The sequence below is a fragment of the Hypanus sabinus genome, chromosome 6, assembly GCF_030144855.1.
Source record: "Hypanus sabinus isolate sHypSab1 chromosome 6, sHypSab1.hap1, whole genome shotgun sequence".
NCBI lineage: Eukaryota > Metazoa > Chordata > Chondrichthyes > Myliobatiformes > Dasyatidae > Hypanus > Hypanus sabinus.
In genome coordinates, this window is record NC_082711.1 from 26,043,618 (window position 1) to 26,067,942 (window position 24,325).

Genomic DNA, 24,325 nt, shown 5'->3' on the forward strand with positions numbered 1-24,325 from the left:
TCAAAAGTATTTCTTGGTTTCTTATCTCTGTTTTCATTGTGTAAAATATACCTGTCTGAATTCTGTCCACCCCATAATTTTTTAAGCTTTTTTCCATTGTGAACAGTTTTCCTCGACTTGGATCAACTTCACCAACCCCATGAATAATTTTGGAAACATGTTCTTGTTGGAAAAGGTAATCAAATTCAAGTCTAATTTCAGTTGCACACTCACAAAAATAGCTTCCAAAGTGGAAATGACTAATCACTAAGTAATATATTTGGTCTAACTTAGAATTTGATTTTATTCCTCCATTTATAAATATTTTCCCATTGATAGTGCACTAATATTCATTTTTGCACCTAAACACAGCATCAATAATTTGCATGATTTTTTACTATATAAACAGTGCTTTAATGTCCTAAACAAACGTATGAAAACAGATTATAAATGCTCAACTTATTGTGTGCATCACCTTCATATTGTTAAAACGTGAGCCCATCCGACAACTTAATTTCCTCTGGATCTACGGTCTCAAAGAGATGTGATTCTCAGCGCTGCTTGAAAGCAGTCACCAGACCCTGACTGTCCTTATTTCCAGTATCCCTAATGATGCTGCCACTTACATACCTTAGCAACCGAGCCTTTGACATTTATACTAAATTCTAGATTTCAGCAAGAACTGTAAAGTGTTGGGATAGCTGGTAAACACTGATGTCCAGTCGAAAATGACACTGAGGTGAACTGGGTGCATGGTGTAAACTGTCAGGATATGGTGCACGGCTACTTAACATTGAAAAAAGCTTCTCAAAATTTAAATATTTGATGTGTGAAGCAAGTGAGAGAAAAATAAGATTTAGTATTGCGCAGAATGAGGAGAGGAGGAAAGGTCATAGATGAACAAAGCCAGTGGGACATTTGTGCTCATCTGCTGCATGCAGTGCAAATATAAAAGACTAGATTTCCTTAGCATCTGCCCGACAGTCTAACTGACCAGTAAGGTTGGTGAGAATATAATGGTGCCTTCAAGTGGTCTTGGGAACCATCATCTTTTGATCCTCTGCCTTCTGGCAGTTTTCTCAAATTATGTTAGAAATTTACTTTGAAGTTTGTGCATGCAGTCGATAGACTATTTTGTTTTAATTTTCAATTCATTTTTGAACTTTTTTTAATATGATAAATTTAATACATAATTTACTTTTTTTGCTAACATTTAATTAGCGGCCATAAGACTCAGTGATTTTTGCCAAGTGTGGTAATGTCTTCTCTACTTATGGGAAAAGTACCTGCTTTTCTTTGGGTCTGTTGCCCCCTACAGATCCAAACTTGTTAATTTAATTTTTCACATCACCCTGAAATTGGCTTAATCTTGATCAACCAGAACTGGAGCAGGTGGAGGGCCAAGAGACGCTAAACCTACCCAATCCCTTCTATTTGAGGAAATCCCTGTCTTCTGAGGCGACAGCTTCAATATTTGTACTTGTAATTTGATTCAGATGTGGTAAATATTCCTTTTCAGCACATGGATTGCCTTACTGAAAGTTATCTTGACATTTTTTTTAGCCAGAGGGTCAAATTATATTTAGGTTAGGAACATTTTGCGTTTATCAGCAAATTGTAGTTAGTTCATGTGCAATCTTATATTTTTTATTGAAGGAATGACACAATATATTATACATAATGCATTACATTTTCCTCCATTTTGCTTTTATATCTTACCCCTAAACAAAACTCCCCTCACCCACCCTCCCCAAACGTACCATGGCAGCTAATGTATTTACAATAGAACACTTCACAAATACAAGTACGGACATTTCACAGCCATACCCCCACACTACTTCAAGACGAAGGCCCACACACATCCACAACACGTCAGATGATCCAGAATACACTCAAATTACAATTCATCAGCCACCCTGTGAGGTAAACCATATGCGTGTTAAAAGGGAGGCAACTTCCCAAGTACAATCAAATGCCCTCACCTAGTAGGTAATTCCTTAAGACTCCCAAAATATTGACAAGAAAGATCCCCATTTCGAATATAACTTTTTCACAGACCCCCTCAAAGTGAATTTAATCTTTTCTAATTTCAGAAAAAACATTACATCCTCTCACCAAGCAGCAGCAGATGGAAGAGAGTGGCAGATTTCCAGCAATCTTAAGTACTGAATTAAAGTAGTTCATTTAGGGAAAAAAATAACAGCTAGAGTACTCATTTAGTGAATAATTTTTTGTAAGGAAAAGATGAGAGTGAATGTCCATTTGATTACTGTACTGACAGTATTTCCAATATTTTCTTTTACTATCATTGCAAAACCGGTTGGAAATAATCTCGCTTATTTTTGTGTTTTTTTTTGGAATGTCCAAGTTAGTTAATTTGCAGTGGAAAGAGGAAAATTCTAATTTGGCTACTCCATCCTTTAGTACTCAGCCTATTTTTTTTAAGAACGACAAAGGAAAAACAATGCCTTGTATAGGAATTTGCTTAATTTGAAGGAGTATTGCACCATGATTTCAATAATTATTCTGTATATGTATTTGACTCACTTTGTGAATGCTTCCAGACAAATCCCCATTCACTGGAGAGGCTCAGGAATTCGGAATAGCCCCAGCATTTTATTTCCAAGTTTTGATGCAAATGCTAGGAAATGGAACCAAGACTTCCCTTTTAGATGTTTGTTTTGTAATGAACTTTGGTAATTTGTTGGATATTTCGAATTGATTTGAGCCCTGTCAGTATTATGTGAATTACCCAGTCTTTTAGAGTTGTCTGAAAAATGAATTTTTTAACAAAACATTTTGTCATTTGTCCTATTTATTGTAGTTCATTCATAACATGTAAACATCTTGAGCAAAGCCAAGATCTTGTGCCTTCAGAAGGTGGTGATGACTTGATTTGTGGCAGTCTATATGAAAGTCTTTTCACATTGCTGTTAAATGAAGATTATAATCAAATGATATTTTTCCAAGTCAGGGTATACAGTGGATTCCAGTTAATTGGGACACATTGGGACCAGTACATTTTGGCCCAATTAAGCAGCTGCCCCAGTTTGCTAAAGTTTCATGTAAATAGTTAAAAATGGACACAAATGATGAACTGCCATTTAACTGAGTAACAAATTATGTATTTAAATTAAATACAGATGGAATTAGAACACTAACTATACTACTACTGCACTATAAACCTGTAGTCCTTAATGTTTATCAATAGAAATATTCCATGCGCTGCTTTGTCCTTTTGATTGTAAATTGATGCCGTCATATAATGCTATCAACAATGTCATCCTCCAAATCTTCATTTTGATTGTAATGTTTAAGGTGGTTGTCGATAACTTCAAATTGTTTGTGATTATGAAGTAGTGAAATCATTTCATTTTCACTCCCGGCTGTTTCTGGCATTTCTAAGCTTGAATGCTTGAAACTGCAGTGAGCAAAACTATTTCAGGTTGTCTTACTGCTTATTTCTCATCAACTATCTGTGATAAAAATCACTGTTTTGTGAATACACACATGCAACTGACGCTATTTCACTCTAAGCATGGTGTAAGGTCTGATGGCTACACAAATTCATGTTGACTGGTGCTAGTTAGAAGGTTCAGCAACAGTACACTCTCCTAGTTGAGTGGCATAGTATCCCAAATAAACGAAGGGAATCCTGGCTATTTTCTCGATTCATTTTTATTCTCTTAAACAGTTGTCCCAAATAAGCGGCTGCCCGGATTAACTAATGGCCCAATTAACCAGAATCTGCTATTTTCATTTCAGTATTGCTCTTTGGTGCACAATAGATCAGTCACTTCTTGAGTTGATTCTTTATGACCTACTAACTTAAAAGTCCTAATTTCATACTTTGACCAAAAGCAGATTCCCTTCTATCTTGACTAGGTGACCTTTTCTGCTCTTGGAAGCAACAATTTTCAGTTGCTTTCCATTAATGCTAACAACTTGCCCAGAAGACTATCAATGAAATAAATTTTAAAAAATAATAAATTTTTCATTTACCCTTTGTATATAAAGTTGGAATATTTATATTTGAATTGTAATGCTGGTTTTTCCAGATGAAAGCATCAGTTTAAAGCATATAATCCTCAAATCCAAAAGGTTTAGGCATCTCTAATTAAAATATATTCTGGTTGAAATATACTTCAGTCATTTTATATCATCATATCGCCACTTTCTTTCCACATGTGCCTAAGTTCTCATTTGTGTTTAGAGTGTATGTGATCGATATTAATTATTTGCCTGCTGGGTGGGAGCAGTTAGAATTGGTGAATTAATTTAATAGCTGAAAGTTGTTTTGTCCTACCTAGGGCCATTTCCTGCTTACACATTTTCTAAATAATTTGTTCAAGGGTTTGTGGATCACCGGCAAGTCTAACCCAAATTGCCCTTGAAGACTTTTTATTCCACCTTCAGGAGCTTGACTAGACATTAAGATCTCGGTGGCACAATCTCAAAATGAGATGTTGGCCTCTTCAGAAAGAGATGAGAAATTTCTTTATCCAGATAATGATATATCTTTGGAATTCTCTACCCAGTAGGCTTGTGTGCATACTCGGTCACTGAGTATCTTCAATATTGAACTTAATATGTGTTCAGATTTTAAGAGAGCCAAGAAGGATGAGGTAAATGCTGGCACATGTCACTGAGGTAAAATCTACTAACCTACTATAGCAGAGTTGGCACATGGGCTGAGTGGCCTATTCTTGGTTCTGCTAAGTTCTTACTTTAGTTAAATTTCTTAGCTGCCATTGTTGAACTCAAATGTGTCACTCACTAATTAATTGAGAATTGCCAATCCGCTACATAGCCACTATACCCCCATACCCTTGATGGTAGAGCTTAGAATTAAGCTGATTTTTTAATGTTTCATTAAAATTGGGCAAAGTTAAGCCCAAAAAGGAATGAAATATGAGAATATTGTGACATTTCACTAACTCTTTATTTGATTGAACTTTTATCTGAAATATTCCTATACATTTCTGTTACCTGCAGAATATGCCTGGTATGCAAAACATGAATAAGCTTCCAAATCAATTCCAGGCCTCTCCTCAACGGAACAGCAATCTCCGTGAATTGCCTATTGCTCCTCATAATAGTACTCCCAAACATCAGCGTCCTATGTCAGCCCCTGCTGCTCAAGCTACAACTGTTTCGTGGACGAAATCTACTGTCTCAACTACAAATGCAACTCGAATGAAACAGACTGCTCAAAGTGCATCTACTGTTCAGGCTGCATCAGGAGACAGAGCGCAGCAGAAGGTCTTGCAGCAAAAAAACAAGAAGCAAAAACCAGTATCAAATGATTCTACAGTGGGAGAGGTTAGAATTTTTTAAACTATATTTGTCAATGCATCCTTTGAGATTTAGGATAAACTTAGTGCAAGTGGGCAAACTGATTTCTGATCTTTTCAGTCTTTGTGTGAAATGTAATGATCACATTGGATATTACAAGTTTTGAATTTGATGTTTGAAAAGTAGTATTTGATTTAATTGATTATGCATATTTTTAGTTACATTTTGGGACAGTTATTGATACTATTGGTAACTTGGTTTATTATTGTCACATACTGAGGTACAGAGAAGAATTTGTACCTCCATACAGATCAATTTATTGTAACTGTGAAATGAAGTAGTATAAAGTAAAATGCAGAATAAAATGTGCAGTGTAAAGAAAGCGCAGTGTGGGTAGACAGGAAGCTGCAGAGTCACAATGTAGATGGTTAAGATCAAGAGTTCATCTTAGCATATTATAGAAATATACAAAACTCATATAACAGTTGGGTAGAAGCTGTTCTTGCACTTGGTAGTATGTTCTTTCAGGCTTTCATATCGTCTGCCCAGTGGGAAGGGAGGAGAAGAAAGCATGTCCGGGGAGGGTTGGGTCTTTGATAATGGTGGCTACCTTATTGAGGCATTGAGTATGGACAGAGTCTTTGGATGGGAGGCTGATTTTCATGATATGTTGAACCTGATTCCACAATTCTCTACAGATTTGTGCAATCACGTGCAGAGTAGTTGCCATAACAAACCATGATAAACCATAACAAGCCTGATAGGGTGCTTCTTTGCTGCATTGATAAAAATTGGTGAGGATTAGAGGTGGACAGTCAAATTTCTTTAGCCTCTGAGGAAGTAGAGGCACTAGTGAGCTTTCTTGGCTGTGGTATCAAAATGGTTGGATCATTACAGGTGATCTTCACTACTAGGAATTTGAAACTGTCCTAGGAACTTAATCTGGTATGAAGTATTTGTTACAGAAGAAGATTCAGTATTATTAGTTTAATAATAGAGAAACACAAACTTATATTAGTATAATTAGTATAACTTATATTATATTGTATAACTTTTAAATTTCTGTTCATTGCTATTACCTATCAGGTTTTTGCTTGTTATCTATCAATCATTCACTTATTTTGCAGCTAAAATTTACTCTGCTGTAGAAGCAGATGTTAAACATTTCTGAAAGCCTGAAACAGGACTGCCTGAGCAGTTGCCCGAAGGCCATATGCCACCAAGTACTGCTGTCTACACATTATATATGAACTCAGGAGCATTAGAGGAGCTCTTAAGAAATGGGCTTCAACACCTCTGATATAGGGAGCTTTCAGATCCAACCATCCAAGCCACACTTGCATTGTGATCCTATATCTTATGGTCTTATATGCAAAGAAGTTATTGATCATTTTGACTCATCCATTCTGAATGATCCCTTTATTTTCCTTGTGCAGTGTCTAGTTGGTTCCTAAATATTTCTCATAAAATATTCTTCCTTCAGTCAATGTCTTGGAAATAAGTTCTCTGATTATTTATTAATTGTGGGGAATCTGTGTATCACTGGCCAAGTCAGAATAAATGGCACATTCCTAATTATCCTTGGAAAGGTGATGGTGAGCTATCTTCTTGAAGAGTCACACTTTCAGTAAATGTACTGCTGCAATGCTGTTGAGAAGGGACCCTCAAGATCCCAGCAACACTGAGTGAATGGCACTATATTTCCAAGTCAGGATTGTGTATGACCTTAAGGGAAACATTCAATCTGTGAATTTTCCTTGTATCTACTAGCCCAGCGTTTCTTAGTGATAGAGGTTATGAGTTTGAAAGATGCTGTTGGTATTCTCTAGATAAGTAATTGCAATGCATCTTGTACACTGAATCCTGTTATCATCAGTAGTGGAAGGAGTGAATATTTAGGATAGTTGATAAGGTACCATTCCAGTGGGCTCTTTAGTTTTGGATTTTGTAGAACCACGAGAAGCTGTTTCCGAGGCAAATACATGGCAGTCCATCAAACTGTTGACCTACAGTAGGATGGTAAATGTTGTAAATTTTTTAGGTGTGGGTAGGTACTCCTGTCATCTCAGATACTCAGCTTCTGATCTCCTTTTGTAGCATCAAGACTTACATGAATGGCGCATTTGTGTTTCTGGCCAGTAGTGTCATCCATGTTGTTAATGGTGGCGAATACCATGATGTTACTGGCATTAAGCGTCAGGCACAGGTACTCTCTCCTGGATAGAAATGGGCATTGCCTGGTACTTTGTGGCATTACTGTTCTTTGCCACATATCAGCTGATGCTTGAATGAGATTCAAGGCTTGTAGTTTGCAGCTATTGATAACTTTGTTGATGAATTACCAATGAAATTAAACATTGTGCAATTATCAGTGAATATCCTACTTCTTAATATAATAGATGGGAGTAGGGGGTCATTCATGAATCGGTCTAAGATGCAACTAAAGATGAACTTTTACTCCAATATCATGTTTTAGATTCATACAGCTGAGAAACAGGTCTTTGGTGTACCATTTACACTAATCATATCTACCGCCATTTGACTTTAGGCTTTCATGCTACTGTGATTAAAGTGCTTATATGGGTACTTAAATGTTGTTAGAATCTCTGTCTTCGCTACTTCTTCAGGGAGGGTATTTCAGATTCGTACCATCTTATAGGTGAAAAGATTCTTCCTCAAATCCTGTGAGTTTATTACTTTGAAGTATAATATATATTCTCTTAGAGGCAGATGCAGCAGACAGTTTTACCCCAAATGTCTGCCCAAACAGCAGTGAGGAAGCTGATCAATTAACTCTGCTTCAGATTGAAGTGTGGCTTTCTCTGGGCGTTGTTGAAGATGCTAACTCCGGAACTATATTTGCTTGAACTATTGAAACTTAGTTTTAAGCTGGTGTAGTGATATTGCATTCAAATATACTATTGAATTAGAACTAAAATAATAATTAGCATAGAGTTAAAGGCAAGACAGGTGCCAGCTGAAATATCTTTCAGGCAAAGGATTGAGAAAGGCACTGTTCAATAAGAATTCCATGTAGGCATGTGCAGCATTCTTGGGAAATCAATATCTATTAGTGTTATATAATTGATTTAGAATGCTACTATTTTGTAAATATTAAAAGGAAAAGCTTGAGGTTATGCAGCTGCCCCAGATATTCCAGGATTCAGGAGCACTTAATTATCCACAGGAATCTTGCAAATGAATAAAATAAAAGCTGCAAACACTCAGGAGGGCAGGAAGCATATGTAGGAAGAGAAACAGTTAACATTTTGGGTCTTATGGTCCTTTGTCAGAATTCAGAGTGTCTTGAACCTGAAACATTAACTTAAATTGTGTGTTTCTTCCCGCAGTTGCTGTCTGACCTCCTGAGTGCCTCTGGCATTTTCTGGTTATACTTAGGATTTGCCAGCAATTGGAGTTTAAAAAAAAATGTAAATGTAAGAAATGAAAAATATGATCTTGATTAATGTTTCCAATACATTGTGGTCATAATGGAGTTCTGTTTTATAGAAAGTTGCAACTTAAGATATACTAAAGAACTGCTCCTGCCTGTTTAATGGGATTTTGAAGATCACTGTCTTGAAATCCCTGGTGGATGTCCCTGCCTTTGTACAAAATATAAGAATAGCTGAAGATAATATTTACCATGTGACTGCACTGCTGCTCTTAGATCTACAGTACAGTGCAAAAGTCTTAAGGCGCATGTAAAAAATATTGTGTAAAATGAAAACACGAGGAAATCTGCAGATGCTGGAAATTCAAACAACACGCACAAAATGCTGGTGGAACACAGCAGGCCAGGCAGCATCTATAAGGAGAAGCACTGTTGACGTTTCGGGCTGAGATCCTTCGTCAGGACGTCGACAGTGCTTCTCCTTATAGATGCTGCCTGGCCTGCTGTGTTCCACCAGCATTTTGTGTGTGTTGTGTAAAGTGAAGATGCTTTCAAAAATAAAAGTTTCTAAATATCAAAAATATTACAATGAAGAGTAGTAAATAGTAAAAAACTAAAATCATTATTTGGCATGACCACCCTTTGCATTTAAAACTGCATCAATGCTCTTAAGTACGCAGTCTTGTAATTCTATAAGAAAATTGTCTGGTATGTTGTTCCAAGCATTTTGGATGACTTACCACAGTTCTTCTGCAGACTTTGGCTGTCATGTCATGCTTGTTTCTGTCTGTCCAGGTAACCCTAGACAGTCTAGATGATGCTGAGATCAGGGTGCTGTGGAGACCATAGCTTCAGTTGCAGAACTCCTTGTTCTTTTCTTTGAAGATAGTTCTTTATGAACTTGGCTGTTTTGGGGTCATTGTCCTGCTGCAGAATAAAATTGGGACTGATGAGATGCTTCCCTAATGGTATTGTGTGATGGATGAGAATCTGCTTGTACTTCTCAGCATTGAGGATTCCATTAATTCTGACCAGATCACCAACAAGAGAAAATCTGCAGATGCTAGAAACTTGAGCAACACACACAAAATGCTGGAGGAGCTCAGCAGGCCAGGCAGCATCTATGGAAAAAAAGTACAGTTGAAGTCTTGGGCCAAAACCTTTCAGCAGGACTGGAGGAGAAAAGCTGAGGAGTAAATTTAAAAGGCAGGGGAGGGATACCCAACTCCATTGGCAGAAAAGCTGCTCCAGAGTTGGAGGGAACATTCTCTGTGGTTCACTGTTGGCTGCAGACAGTCATCCATGTAGTGTTTTCCAGCTCTTCTACAGACCATTGTTGAGCACCCAAGTTCTTGTATTTTTGTGGGTAGTTATTTTGGCTTTTTTTTTTCCACGTTGGAGGAATGGCTTTTTGGCAGCAACTCTTCCATGAAGACCATTTCTGGCAAGACTCCTTTGGACCGTAGAGGTTTGTATTAGATTTCAGTGGTTTCTGAGAGTTCAGAACTGATAGCAGTCCTGGACCTTTTCAGATTTAGAAGGGATGTCAGTTTGATGTATCTCTCGTCTGCTACACTCAGTTTCTGTGGCCGACCACTGTGTTTCTGATCCTCAACTTTGCCAATTTCTTTAGCTTCTTCAGGAGAGCTTAGAGAGCACGTCTTGAAACTTCTGTCTGCCACAAATTTTCTGCTTATATATGTGTGTACATCAGCTTTGGAGAAAATAGATAACGGATAATTCATTTCTAGCTTTGAGTCATGGAAAAATCTATAGTATTTTATGCAATAATGTACATCAAGAAACTAAATTTTCAAATAAATTAGTATATTTTGACTTCCTGCACAGCTTGTGCTACAACTTCATAATGATCAAATATGAGTTATACAAATTAATCTGTAGGAAAAATGGGCTCAGATCAATGTATCTCAAATATTATCATGTCATGAAATTTTCAGTTACTGTTCTTGTATATATTTAAAGATTTTCACAGTCATCGCTCCAGATATATACTTAAATTTGTAGTTTCAGAGTGATTTGAAAAAGCTGTGCAGACGTAAATTGATTTCAGGATTGAACCTGGGTCACATGCAAAAAAATTCAAAGGTTTATTTATTATCAAAGTGTACAACTCTGAAATTCTTCTTCTCCAGACATGCTGAGGTGGCTGCACCATTATGCTGTCATAAATCTTCAGCACTTTGGCCCATTTAATCCTTGTCATCTACCAAAATGGCATTTGCAGCCATTCCATTTCCTCTGCTGATTTCCCTGTAATCTTGTGACTTACTCTCTCTCTGATGTCTATGAGTTCACTTCTGATTCTTTTATCACTTATGTTTAGCAATTTACAATGGCCAATTAATAGACCAGTTCATCTTTAATGGAAGAGGAGAAAGCCAGAGCACCTAAGGAAGCCCATATGGTCATGCAGTATATAAGCAAAATCTACACCCGAGGGGAGGATCAACCTTGGAGTTCTAAAAAAGACCTTGCTTTTATTTTACATTTACTCCCTCTTCAAATCTATTTGCTGATCTCCAGAATTGAGGATTTTATTTCCAGTTCCTTGTACTTTCTTTTTGCTGCTTTTATTTTAAATACCTTAATTGGTTTAGATCTTTATAATCTGAACATGAGGAACCATAAGCAAAGTTATGCATCCTGTCATAATTTAAGCTTTTAAGCCTGTATCATTTTGCTGAAACTAGGCCAAACACTGTGTAAAGCTAATATAAACCTTTGAGATTCAGTATGAAAATGTCTGATCAGGGTTTTGTGCAACTAAAACCTCTTCTCACCAAGATTCTAAATTTGTTCATTCAGCATGGAAACACGCCCTTTGGCTCACTTATATGTGCTGACTGTGTTGCCCAGCAAGCTCATCCCATCTGCCCACATTTGGCTGTAACCCACTAAACCACCACTATCCTTCCATCCTCTATCCTAGATATCCTAGAACAACATTAAATGTTGTTAATGTGCCCATCTCAATCAGGACTTGCAGCCACACATTCCAAACACTCAAAACCCTTTGCGAGAAGAAACTGCCACTGATATGCCTTTTAAATCTCTCATTCTTGATCTTAAACCTATACCCTCTTGATCTTCATACCCCTCACTTGGGGGGGGGGGGGCTGTGCTTTCTCCATGCCCATATCATGACCTTGTATAACTCCATCAGGTCACCTGTCACCTTTCAATTTTCCTACATTTCAGGGATTACAGCCCTTGAGTGTATAACCTCTCTATTTGACTGGCCCAAAGTCAGGCAATATCTTGGTAAGTCTTTTCTGCATAACATTTTTCCTATAACAGAGTGGCCAAAACTGTACATAATACTCCAAGCCCAACTTCACCACTGTTTGTATAACTGTAACATAATTGCCTTGACTAATGAAGGCCAGCATGCAAACACCTTCACCATCCTTTCAAACTTTGACATCACTTTCAGCAAACTATACATTTACACTCTTAGGTACAGTCCATAATGATCCCTAATGCCTGACCATTCACTCTTAAGTCTTACCTTGATCTGATTGCCCAAAATGCAACACCTCACATTTATCTGGATTGAAAGCCATTTTGCCAGTCTTCAGCCCACTTATTTAGCAGATCAAGATTCCTCTTTATTTCTAATAGCTTTCTACAGTGCCACTTAATTTGGTATTATCCACAAGCTTACTTTGTGCAGTCACATTCAAATCATTTGCATAGATTATAAACATAGAAATCCAGCAACAACTTAGGCACACCACTAGACAGAAACCTTCAGTCTGAGAAATAATCCTTGACCATCACCCTCTGCTCCTACCATTGAGCCAATTATGAATTCAATCTGCTATCTCCCCCTGGGTCCCACTTTCCAGTCTAATCTGCCATGAGGGGCCTTGTCAGAAGCTTTGTTAAAGTCCATATAAAAGCATTTATATCCACCCTCATCTGCCCTCATAGTTACCTCCACAAAGAACTACAAGAGAATTACCACATCCTTTGCACAAAGCTGTGTTGACTATTCCAAATCAGACCATGTCTCCCCAAATGTTGGTAGATTCTGACCCTCAGAATTCATCCCAGCAATTTACCAACCACTGACGTCAGGCTCATGGCCTGGAGTTTACTAGCTTGTTTTTGCTTTGATAAAAAAAACATTCATTTCAGAAGAATCTACTGGACATTGAGATTTATAAAGTTCAGTATAAAAATGTTCAAAAATTTCTGCTGAGGATCAAAATACTCTTGATGCCCAAATTACTGAATCTGAAATTCAGAAAGCTATTTTTTCAATGCAATCTGGTAAGGCCCCAGGACTTGATGGTTATCCTGTAGAATTTTATAAAAAATTTGGAAAATTGCTTTCTCTATATATGTTGGAGATGTTTAAAGATTCTTTTGTGAAAAGTGATTTACCCTCTACTTTTTATGAGGCTTCTATTTCTTTAATTCTCAAAAAAGATAAAGATCCTACTGATTGTGCCTCATACAGACCTATTTCATCATTGAACGTTGATGCTAAGATTCTCTCAAAGATAATTGCCAATCGATTGGAGAGTATTTTGGGTAAAATCATTTTTAAAGATCAAACAAGCTTTATAAAGGATTGTTCTTCTTTTTCAAATCCTTGGAGATTTATTTAACATTACGCATTCGCCCTCTTCTAAAACTCCACAATGTGTTGTATCTTTGGATGCTGAAAAAGCATTTGATTGAGTCGAATGGAAATATTTATTCAATGTTTTAGAAAAATTTGGTTTTGGTATTAATTTTAATAATTAGATTAAAATAATATATAAAGCTCCTATTGCTACTGTTGTCACTAATAACTGTTGGTCTCCTTTTTACAGTGTAGCAGTAGGCAGGTAGTGCAGGAGTCCCCTGAGGTAATCTCCCTCCTAAACAGATATACTGTTTTGGATACTGTTGGGGGAGATGTCTCAACTGGGGAAGGCAGCAGCAGCCAAGTTCATTGCACCATGGGTGGCTCTGCGGCACAGGAGGGAAGGAAAAGGAGTGGTAAAGCTACAGTGATACGGGGTTCAATTGTAAGGGGAATAGATAGGAGTTTCTGCGGCCGCAAACAAGACTCCAGTATGGTATTTTGCCTCCATGGTGCAAGGGTCAAGGATGTCTCTGAGCGGCTGCAGGACATTCTGGAATGGGAGGGTGAACAGCCAGTGGTCGTGGTGCACATAGGTACCAACTATATAGGTAAAAAACAGGATAAGGTCCTACAAGGTGAATTTAGGGAGTTAAGAGATAAACTAAAAAGTAGGACCACAAAGGTAATAATTTCTGGATTGCTACCAGTGCCACATGCTAGTCAGAGTAGAAATAGGAGGATATAGGGATATAGGATGAATACGTGGCTTGAAAAATAGTGCAAGGGGGAGGGATTCAAATTTCTGGCATTGGAACCAGTTCTGAGGGAGTTGGGACCAGTATAAACAGGACGGTCTGCTCCTGGGCTGGACTGGAACCAATGTCCTAGGGGGAGCGTTTGCTACTGCTGCTCAGGAGGCTTTAAACTAATGTGGCAGGGGGATGGAAACAAGTGCAGAGAGACAGAGGGGTGTAAAATGAGGGTAGAAGCAAAATGTAGTAAGTTGAAAAGTAAAAGTGGCAGGCAGGCAAATAGGGCAAAAAGCAAAAAGAGCCACTTTTCAACATAATTGTATAAGGCCTAAGAGTGTTGTAAAAACAAGCCTGAAGGCTTTGTGTGTCAGTGCGAGGTACATTCGTAACAAGGTGGATGAATTGAATATGCAGATAGTTATTAATGAATATTATATAGTTGGAATCACAGAGACGTGGCTCCAGGGTGACCAAGGTTGGGAGCTCAAAATCCAGGGATATTCAATATTCAGGAGGGATAGACAGGAAAGTAAAGGAGGTGGGGTAGCATCGCTGGTTAGAGAGGAGATTAACGCAATAGAAAGGAAGGACATTAGCCTGGAGGATGTGGAATCGATATAGGTAGAGCTGCATAACACTAAGGGACAGAAAATGCTGGTGGGAGTTGTGTACAGGCCACCTAACAGTAGTAGTGAGGTTGGGGATGGCATTAAACAGGAAATTAGAAATGCGTGCAATAAATGAACAGTAGTTATAATGTGTGACTTCAATCTACATATAGATCGGGTGAACCAAGTTGGTAAGGGTGCTGAGGAAGAGGATTTCTCGGAATGTATGCGGGATGGTTTTCTGAACCAACATGTCGAGGAACCACCTAGAGAGCAGGCCATTCTAGATTGGGTATTGAGCAATGAGGAAGGGTTAGTTAGTAATCTTGTCGTGCGAGGCCCCTTGGGTAAGAGTGACCGTAATATGGTGGAATTCTTCATTAAGATGGAGAGTGACATAGTTAATTCAGAAACAAAGGTTCTGAACTTAAAGAAGGGTAACTTTGAAGGTATGAGATGTGAATTAGCTAAGATAGACTGGCAAGTGATACTTAAAGGGCTGACGGTGAATGTGTAATGGCAAGCATTTAAAGATTGCATGGATGAACTACAACAATTGTTCATCCCAGTTTGGCAAAAGAATAAACCAGGGAAGGTAGTGCATCTGTGGCTGACAAGGGAAATTAGGGATAGTATCAATTCTAAAGAAGAAACACATAAATTAGCAAAAAAAGGTGGCACACCTGAGGACTGGGAGAAATTCCGAGACCAGCAGAGGAGGACAAAGGGCTTAATTAGGAAAAGGAAAAAAGATTATGAGAGAAAGCTGGCAGGGAACATAAAAACTGACTGTAAAAGCTTTTATAGATATGTGAAAAGAAAAAGATTGGTCAAGGCAGATGTAGATCATTTACAGTCAGAAACAGGTGAATTGATCACAGGGAACAAAGACATGGCAGACCAATTGAATAACTACTTTGGTTCTGTCTTCACTAAGGAGGACATAAATAATCTTCCGGAAATTGTAAGGGACCGAGGGTCTAGTGAGATGGAGGAACTGAAGGAAATACATGTTAGTAGGGAAGTGGTGTTAGGTAAATTGAAGGGATTAAAGGCAGATAAATCCCCGGGTCCAGATGGTCTGCATCCCAGAGTGCTTAAGGAAGTAGCCCAAGAAATAGTGGATGCATTAGTGATAATTTTTCAAAACTCCTTAGATTCTGGATCAGTTCCTGAGGATTGGAGGGTGGCTAATGTAACCCCACTTTTTAAAAAAGGAGGGAGAGAAAAACCAGTGAATTATAGACCGGTGAGTCTTGACATCGGTGGTGGGGAAAATGCTAGAGTCAGTTATCAAAGATGTGATATCAGCACATTTGGAAAGAGGTGAACTCATCAGACAAAGTCAGCATGGATTTGTGAAAGGAAAATCATGTCTGACGAATCTTATAGAATTTTTTGAAGATGTAGCTAGTAGAGTGGATAGGGGAGAGCCAGTGAATGTGGTATATTTAGATTTTCAAAAGGCTTTTGACAAGGTCTCACACAGGAGATTAGTGTGCAAACTTAAAGCACACGGTATTGGGGATATGGTATTGATGTGGATAGAGAATTGGTTGGCAGACAGGAAGCAAAGAGTGGTTGTAAATGGGACCTTTTCAGAATGGCAGGCAGTGACTAGTGGGGTACTGCAAGCCTCAGTGCTGGGACCCCAGTTGTTTACAATATATATTAATGATTTAGACGAGGGAATTAAATGCGGATGACACGAAGCTGGGCGGTGGTGTTAACTGTGAGGAGGATGCTAAGAGGATGCAGGGTGACTTGGATAGGTTAGGTGAGTGGGCAAATTCATGGCAGATGCAATTTAATATGGATAAATGTGAGGTTATCCACTTTGGTTGCAAGAACAGGAAAACAGATTATTATCTGAATGGTCCTGATTAGGAAAAGGGGAGGTGCAACGAGACCTGGGTGTCATTGTACACCAGTCATTGAAGGTGGGCATGCAGGTACAGCAGGCGGTGAAAAAGGCAAATGGTATGTTGGCATTCATAGCAAAAGGATTTGAGTACAGGAGCAGGGAGATTCTACCGAAGTTGTACAAGGCCTTGGTGAGACCGCACCTAGAGTATTGTGTGCAGTTTTGGTCCTCTAATCTGAGGAAAGACATTCTTGCCATAAAGGGAGTACAAAGAAGGTTCACCAGATTGATTCTTGGGATGGTAGGACTTACATATGAAGAAAGACTGGATCGACTAGGCTTATACTCACTAGAATTTAGAAGATTGAGGGGGGGGGAATCTTATTGAAATGTATTAAATTCTAAAGGGATTGGACAGGCTGGATGCAGGAAGGTTGTTTCCGATGTTGGGGAAGTCCAGAACGAGGGATCACAGTTTAAGGATAAAGGGGAAGCCTTTTAGGACCGAGATGAGGAGAAACTTCTTCACACAGAGTGGTGAATCTGTGGAATTCTCTGCCACAGGAAACAGTTGAGGTTGGTTCATTGGCTATATTTAAGAGGAAGTTAGCTATGGCCCTTGTGGCTACAGAGATCAAGGGGTATGGAGAGAAAGCAGGTACAGGGTTCTGAGTTGGATGAGCAGTCATGATCATACTGAATGGTGGTGTAGGCTCGACGGGACGAATGGCCTACTCCTGCACCTATTTTCTATGTTTTCTATGTTTTTCAGTTATCACGGGGGATATGACAAGGTTGTCCATTAAGTCCTTTGTTATTTAACAATATTAGAACCCCTTGCTGTTGCTCTTCGTGATGCCAAAAATATTTATGGGATTTTTGTGAATGAGACCATACACAAGATCTCTCTTTACGCTGATTATTTGTTTGTATATATATATATATATATATATATATATATATGTATATATATATATAGCCTGAAGAATCTATTCCTGCTTTGCTAAAATTATTTGACAAATTTGGAGATTTTTCAGGGTATAAAATAAATTTTAGTAAAAGTGAATTACTTCCTTTAAGTGAATCTGTCTCTATATATGATAATATTCCTTTTAAAGTTACGGATTCTTTTAGATCATTACGGATTCATTTAGGTGTCATAATTACTAAAAAATATAAGGATCTTTAGAAAGCCAATTTTCCTCCTTTAGTGGACTCTATGAAGTGTTCATTTAGTAGATGGAGCCCACTTACATTTTCACTTGTTGGTCGTATTCATGTAGATAAAATGATGATTTAACCAAAATTTTTATATTTATTTCAGAATATTCCTGTTCTTTTTTTGACTAAGAAGTTTTTTGATTGGATTGATTCTACTATTCTATCTTTTATTTGGGATAAGAAAAGACCAAGAATTGGTAAATGTCATTTGCAAAAGTTGTTAAAGGATGGAGGTCTCGCTTTGCCTAATCTGAGAATGTATTATTGGGCTGTTAATTTGCGATATATATCCTTTTGGTTTTATTGCAGTGATAGGAATGATGAGCCAATTTGGATAGATCTGGAACTGAGAGCTGTGAAACAGCTTTATTTAACTTCGTTATTAGGAGTTGCTCCACCTATACAATTAGCTAAAGTTGCTAATTTAAACCTATATCGTGTGATTAAGCACTTTAAGCAATTTAAACTTTGTAGTGTAATTTATTGTAATTACTTTTTTTAAACCTTCCTGGAGTGATCAAATTTTTTTACTTTGGAAAAATAAAGGTATTAATTCTTTTTTGGATTTACTTAAAGAAGGATGTCTTTTGAACAATTAGCCGATAAATATTCTCTCTCATATTCACACTTTTTACAATATCTTCAAGTTAGACATTTTTTACAAAAATATTTAAGTAATTTTCCTTACATATTGGAGACTGAGTTGTTAGATACTATTATGAATATGAACCCCTCGATGAAAGGTTTCTATTGGAAAAATTTATAATTTATTATTACAATAGGATAAGAGTCCCGTACTTAAGATTAAACAGGATTGGGAGAAGGAACTCAATTTGACTTTTATATGGGAAGATTGGATGCGGATTCTGAAGCTGGTTAACTCTTCTTCGATCTGTGCTAGTCATTCACTGATTCAATTTAAAATTGTACATTGTTACCATTTGTTGAAGGAGGGACTTTCTAAAATATTTCCCAATGTTAACAAGTATTGTGATAGATGTAAAACTGAGATAGCTACACTGACATATATGTTCTGGTCCTGTTCTATATTAAAACAGTTTTGGAAATCAGTCTTTTTGACAATTTCTAAAGCACTCAATCAATTTACAACCTAATAAATTGACTATGCTTTTTGGAATAATTCCTCAAAATATCCATGGTATTTCTGTGTCTGACCAACATGTTATTGCGTTTGTTACATTGGTAGCTAAGAGGGCCATCTTGTTGAAATGGAAGGATATATCAGCTCCTACTTTGTCACAATGGTTCTCTCAAGTGATGCTGTGTCTTAGTTTGGAGAAAATTAGAAGTCGAACCTTTGAACCTTTATTTGATTTTGAGAAGAGATGGGGCTCATTTGCTCATTATTATCATTTCAATTAACTGATAGATTTCCTCCACGATCTAAGGGTAATTTTTTTTTGATATATCTTTCTTTCTTGTTGGCGGTTTGATGTTTATTTTTAGAAGCTTTCTGTATGACACATGGCTCCGGGGTTGTACCCCCAATGGGTTTCTTTTTTTCCCTCACTTTTTTTGCTTAGTAGGGTTTTTCTTATTCACAAAATTTTTCAATCTTTAAGATAATTTCTTATTTTTTGAGGCATTGTAAGTGTTACTTCAATGTACCTGTGTTATTTTTGAATAATAATAATAAAAGATTTGAAAGGGGAACAAAAACAAGCTTTCTTTTCAAATCACGTGCAAAACAGTTGCCATGCCAAGTCATTATATACCCATACCAAGCCGCTGTACATCCAGATAAGATGTTTTCTATGGTGCTTTGATTAAAAATTGCTAAGGGTCAACGGGAATATGCCAAATCTCTTCAGCCTCCTAAGGAAGTAGAGGCATTGGTGAACTTCTTGGCTGTGACACCAACATGGTTGACCAGGACTGAGTCACTACTAGAAACTTAAAGCTCTTAACCTGGCAGCTTTGGACAAAGCCCAATTCCAAGTTGCACAAATTCAGATGGGTCAACTTGTTTCTGATCCCAGAAGAGATCAAATTCTCATGGAGAGGCACTGGATGGGCTTAATTTTCTATCAGTGCTTCTGTACTTGGAAAAAATGACTAACCTGACAGTTCATAGCAATGACACCTGCTCTTCTATTTCAACCCAAAATCATAGTTGATCTTTTTGAGAGTGTAGCATTTTGCAATTCAATATGTTAATTAATTAGTTTGATTACCCTAAAAGAGTTGGAGAGTTCCAGCTGAGTGGAATTGTTGATGTACTCCTGCATTCTCTTTTCAGTTGATGCGAAATGCATTCTCAGAGCAAAGCAACAAAATTGAACATGGGTTGAAGCATTTATCAGATACTTTATCTCAGTTATCAGTATTTGTGTGCAGAAACAGGAGCGACCACTTCAGAGAAAGTTTCCTTAAAAAACAACAATGGTGTTAGTCCAGGTAACGTTATGTGGAATGACCTAAAAAAATTAAGATGTCTCCTTGCTCACTTGCCTCTTCCAAAATGTATCCTCTCTGAACCTTGCCCTTTATATGATTATTCAGACTTGAAGGGCTGTATGAGGGAGGATTCACCAATTTTTGTGCAAATGCTAGTTAAGGGCAATGGAAAATGTTACAGCTAAGTGGGAGATGGGTGTTGAGCGGACTGAGAGTGCATGGTTGAATCTGGTCAAGCAGTGTTTATTTATGTAGAGATACAGCGTGGAGCAGGCCCTTCTGTCCTTACAAGCCCAACTGCCCAACAATCCACCTATTTAACACTAGCTGAATTACAGGACAATTAACAGTGACCAATGAACCTACTAACCCATATGACTTCAGAACATGGGAGGAAACCAGAGCACCTGGAGGAAACAAACACAGTCACAGAGAGAATGTGCAAACTCCTTACAGAGTGCGCTGGATTTGAATTCCGAGCTCCAAGCTATAATAGAGCCACACTAATTGTATACACTTCTGGTGGTCCCGTTGTTGGAAGGATGTTGATGCTTTAGAGAGGGTGTAGAAGAGGTTTACCAGGATACTACCTGAATTAGAGGGCATGTGCTATAAACAAGAGGTTGGAAAAGCTTGGTTTGTTTTTTTCCTAAAGCAGCAGAGGCCGAGTGGAGATCTGATAGAGGTTCATAAGATTATGAGAGACACAATAATAATACTAATAATAGTTTTTTTTCTAGGGTTGAACTGTCTAATACTTCTGGGCATGCATTAAAGGTGAGAAGGGGTCAATTTAAAGGAGATGAGAGGGCTAGGTGCCGGGATGCACTGCCTCGGGTTGTGGTAGAGGTAGATTACATTAGAAACTTTAAGAGATGTTTAGATAGCTACATGAATGTGAGGAAAATGGAAGGATATGGACATTGTGTAGGCAGAAGGGATTAGTTTAGTTGGCCATTTGCTATGACACTGTGGTACAGCTTTAGAGAAATGATTTCCTTTGTTGAGACTGTTTTGGACAGTGAAGTTAAAGGCCCAATAACGTGTAAGACTTTTTGTCTGTACTTAGAAGCATTTGTGATACATCATTTCTTGGGATTTAATCAAATTAATAGTATCCTCTGGATTCCATTAAAACATTTTGATAACCATTACTATTATAATTAGTTTCTCTAAATTATATGTTCTTCATTGTAATCTGTCACTAAGTAAATGTAATTAAATTTTGATTGTCGATTTGCAGTTTAATTTTACATAGATTTTCTAAATTCTGTGCTGTTCATTGAGGAATGGGCTTGGAATTTATATCAAGTTTCACGTGGAATTCAAGTGGAGTTCACAACACCTTTTAGTATTTTAGATTCTTTGGGAGAATTGACATTCAACAGGTATAATGTTCTGTTTAGCCATTTCTTTGTGTTAGTGGTATGTGTAAAAGTTGCTTTAAAAGGAGATGGTTATTATTCTACCTTTAGCCCTGCATCTGCTGTCTCTCGAGATGACCTTTAACATGTCAGTGTTGGTAAGTTGGCCAGTGCCGCTTTCTGACCTTTCCCTCTATAAGGTATAGTTTTGCTTAAATGAACAAGCATTTTTTTTTAACAAAATTCACACAGTGAGAAAATTGTCAACGATGATGTATATTTTGTGTGAAAGAAATTAGTAATTGTAATGTATGTACACTGCTTCAAATTTTATAGAACTAGAAGAAAAATATGTTTACAGCATGTGCTGCATAATTCTGAGGGAATTATGAAAATAAACAAGAAAACTTTAATTTTTCAAATATCATATGTTTTGGATATCTTCTAATACAGAACTCTAGAAGTTACAACCTGACAGATGGGGACTCAGCCTGTAGTTTTTGTGTAGGCCCTGTGTCTTCATTTGGAGCTGATTAGCCCAGTCTTATTTTCTTGATTTTTCACTTTTCTCTTTTTATTTTCCTTTTCAAATATGACTTCTGGAATTAGATTACTTATAAAACTAAATGGAACACAGATATGGCCTGCTTTCAAAGCAAGTGCTTTGAATGTATATATTTAAAGGTTGTTATTTTCTTTAAATCTATCTACAGTTTGTATTCACTTTACTTCCAGCGGTGGAGTTGAACATGATTTTTCACTCATCTGCCAGCCTGACATGAACAAATGTAATGTTGTGTGAATTAACAACCCACTTCATTCCTAGAGTCATAGAGTTATATAGCACAGACGCAGGCAATGTTGCCCACTTTGTGTACACTGACCATTATGTGTACTTGTACTAACCGCACTTGCCTGCGTTAATTCAATATCATGTATTATTCAAGTACCTATCCAGCTTCTGTTTAAATGTTGTTATTGTTCCCGCCTCTACCACCTCTTCTAAATACCATCTGGCTCATTCTAGATGCCATCTACTCTTAGCTTGAAAAACTTGACCCTTAGATTCCCTCTGAACTCCTCCTCCTCACCTTAAACCTATGCCTTTTTGTATTAGACACCCCTACCATGGGAAACACTGGTTATCTATCCTGTCCACATGTCTCAGTTTTATATACCCGTATCATGTCACCTTTAAGACTCTTTTGCTCTCAGGAAAATAAACCCACCTTATCCAATCTCTCCTGATAACTCAAGCCCCTTATTCTAGCTAACATCTTCGTGAATGTTTTCTGTACCTTCCCCTGTAGAGTGGCCACCATTACTGTACACAATACTGCAAGTGTGGCCTAATCAGTAATTTATACAGCTGTTACTTGATGTCCCAACCCTTGTACTTGGCATCTCAGCTTATCATGGCACACATGCCACATGCCTGCTTCACCACCATGTTAATCTGTGTTGCCACTTTAAGAAATCCCAAAGTACTCCAAGGTGTCTGTTCAACCATACTGCCTTGTGCTGTGCCGTTCCTTGTGTATATTAAGCCTTTAATTAACTCCCCACATTGCATCACTTTGTACTTATCTGTGTTAAAATCTATCTGCCATTAGCTTGCCCCCTTCTCAGTTCATGTACATCCTACTTTAACCTTTTTTTACTTTTCACTATGTCATTAAATTTGCTGTTATCCACAAACTTACTAATTATACCTCCTACATTCTCACCCAATTCTAATATATATAACAACATAAAATCCTGAACTGATTCCCTGTGACATAACACAGCTCACAGGTGTCCAATCTGAGAAAGAAACCTCCACTACCATCCTCTGCTTCTTATCATCAAGCCAGTTGTTTTTATCCAATTGGCTAAGTTACCCTGGATCCTTTCAGACCTACTTACCATGTGGGACCTTGTTCACATTGATAACATCTACCACCCTACCATCATCAATATTCTAAGTCACTTGTTGAATCAAATTTGTGAGACATGATTTTCCTCAAAGCCACTCTGCCTATCCCTAATCAGTCCTTGCCTTTCTAAGTGCTTATAAACCCTGTATTTCATAATTACTTCTCATAAGGCTCCCATTACTGATACAAGATTCATTGGCCTGTGTTTCCGTGGCTTATTCCTGCTGACTTCCTTAAACAAAAGGTGTAGCATTTGCTATCTTTCAGTCTTCTGGTACCTCCCCTGAGCTAACAGTTTAAAAAAAAATCTCTCAAGGACCCAGCAATCTTTGCCCATAGTTCCCTAACATCAGAGGGTACATCTGGCCATTCTTGGGATTTATCCACCTTTTTATCTCAGGACTTCCAGCACCTCATTCTGTCTAATATCATATATATAATATCATATAATTCTCCATAATATCACCTTTTCCTCCCTTGATTTCTTAAGCTTCTGTGTCCTTCACAGTAAATCCAGATGGATTCTTGTCCATTCCTTTTGGCTCCGCACACATATTACCAAGTTGATCCATGGGGGATCAGTTCATTCTGTTTTACTCTTAATATATTATTAGAATCTTTTGGGATTGTTTTCCCTGTCTGTCAAGAATAACTCATCAGCTCTTTTGGTCCTCCTCGGTCCCTGCTTAAGTGTGCTCTTGTTAAAGGGATTAACTTGAACCCGTCATTTGTACCCTGGCACTACCACTTGCCTGGGTGTTGGCCAGTCCTGCTGTACAACAGAGCCAGCCATGTAATACTATTCTGCCTGATATTGTTGCTTTCCCCAGAGAGGCCATTTCCCCAACAGTATCCAAACTGACATACTTGTTAGAGTGAGGAACAGCCAGTGGAGGTCGGCCTGTCTTCCCCTC

The 24,325-nt window shown here is 37.8% G+C and overlaps 1 protein-coding gene across 2 annotated transcripts in view; it reads left to right on the forward strand.

The window, feature by feature from the left end:
* The window catches only part of rbm33a (RNA binding motif protein 33a), a 171,698-nt gene that overhangs the window by 98,486 nt on the left and 48,887 nt on the right, over positions 1–24,325 (forward strand). For both annotated transcript variants that reach the window (XM_059971859.1, XM_059971860.1), the window contains one exon: positions 4,975–5,301. In XM_059971859.1, coding sequence (XP_059827842.1) covers positions 4,975–5,301 — 327 coding nt within the window. The remainder of the gene's footprint in view (positions 1–4,974; positions 5,302–24,325) is intronic.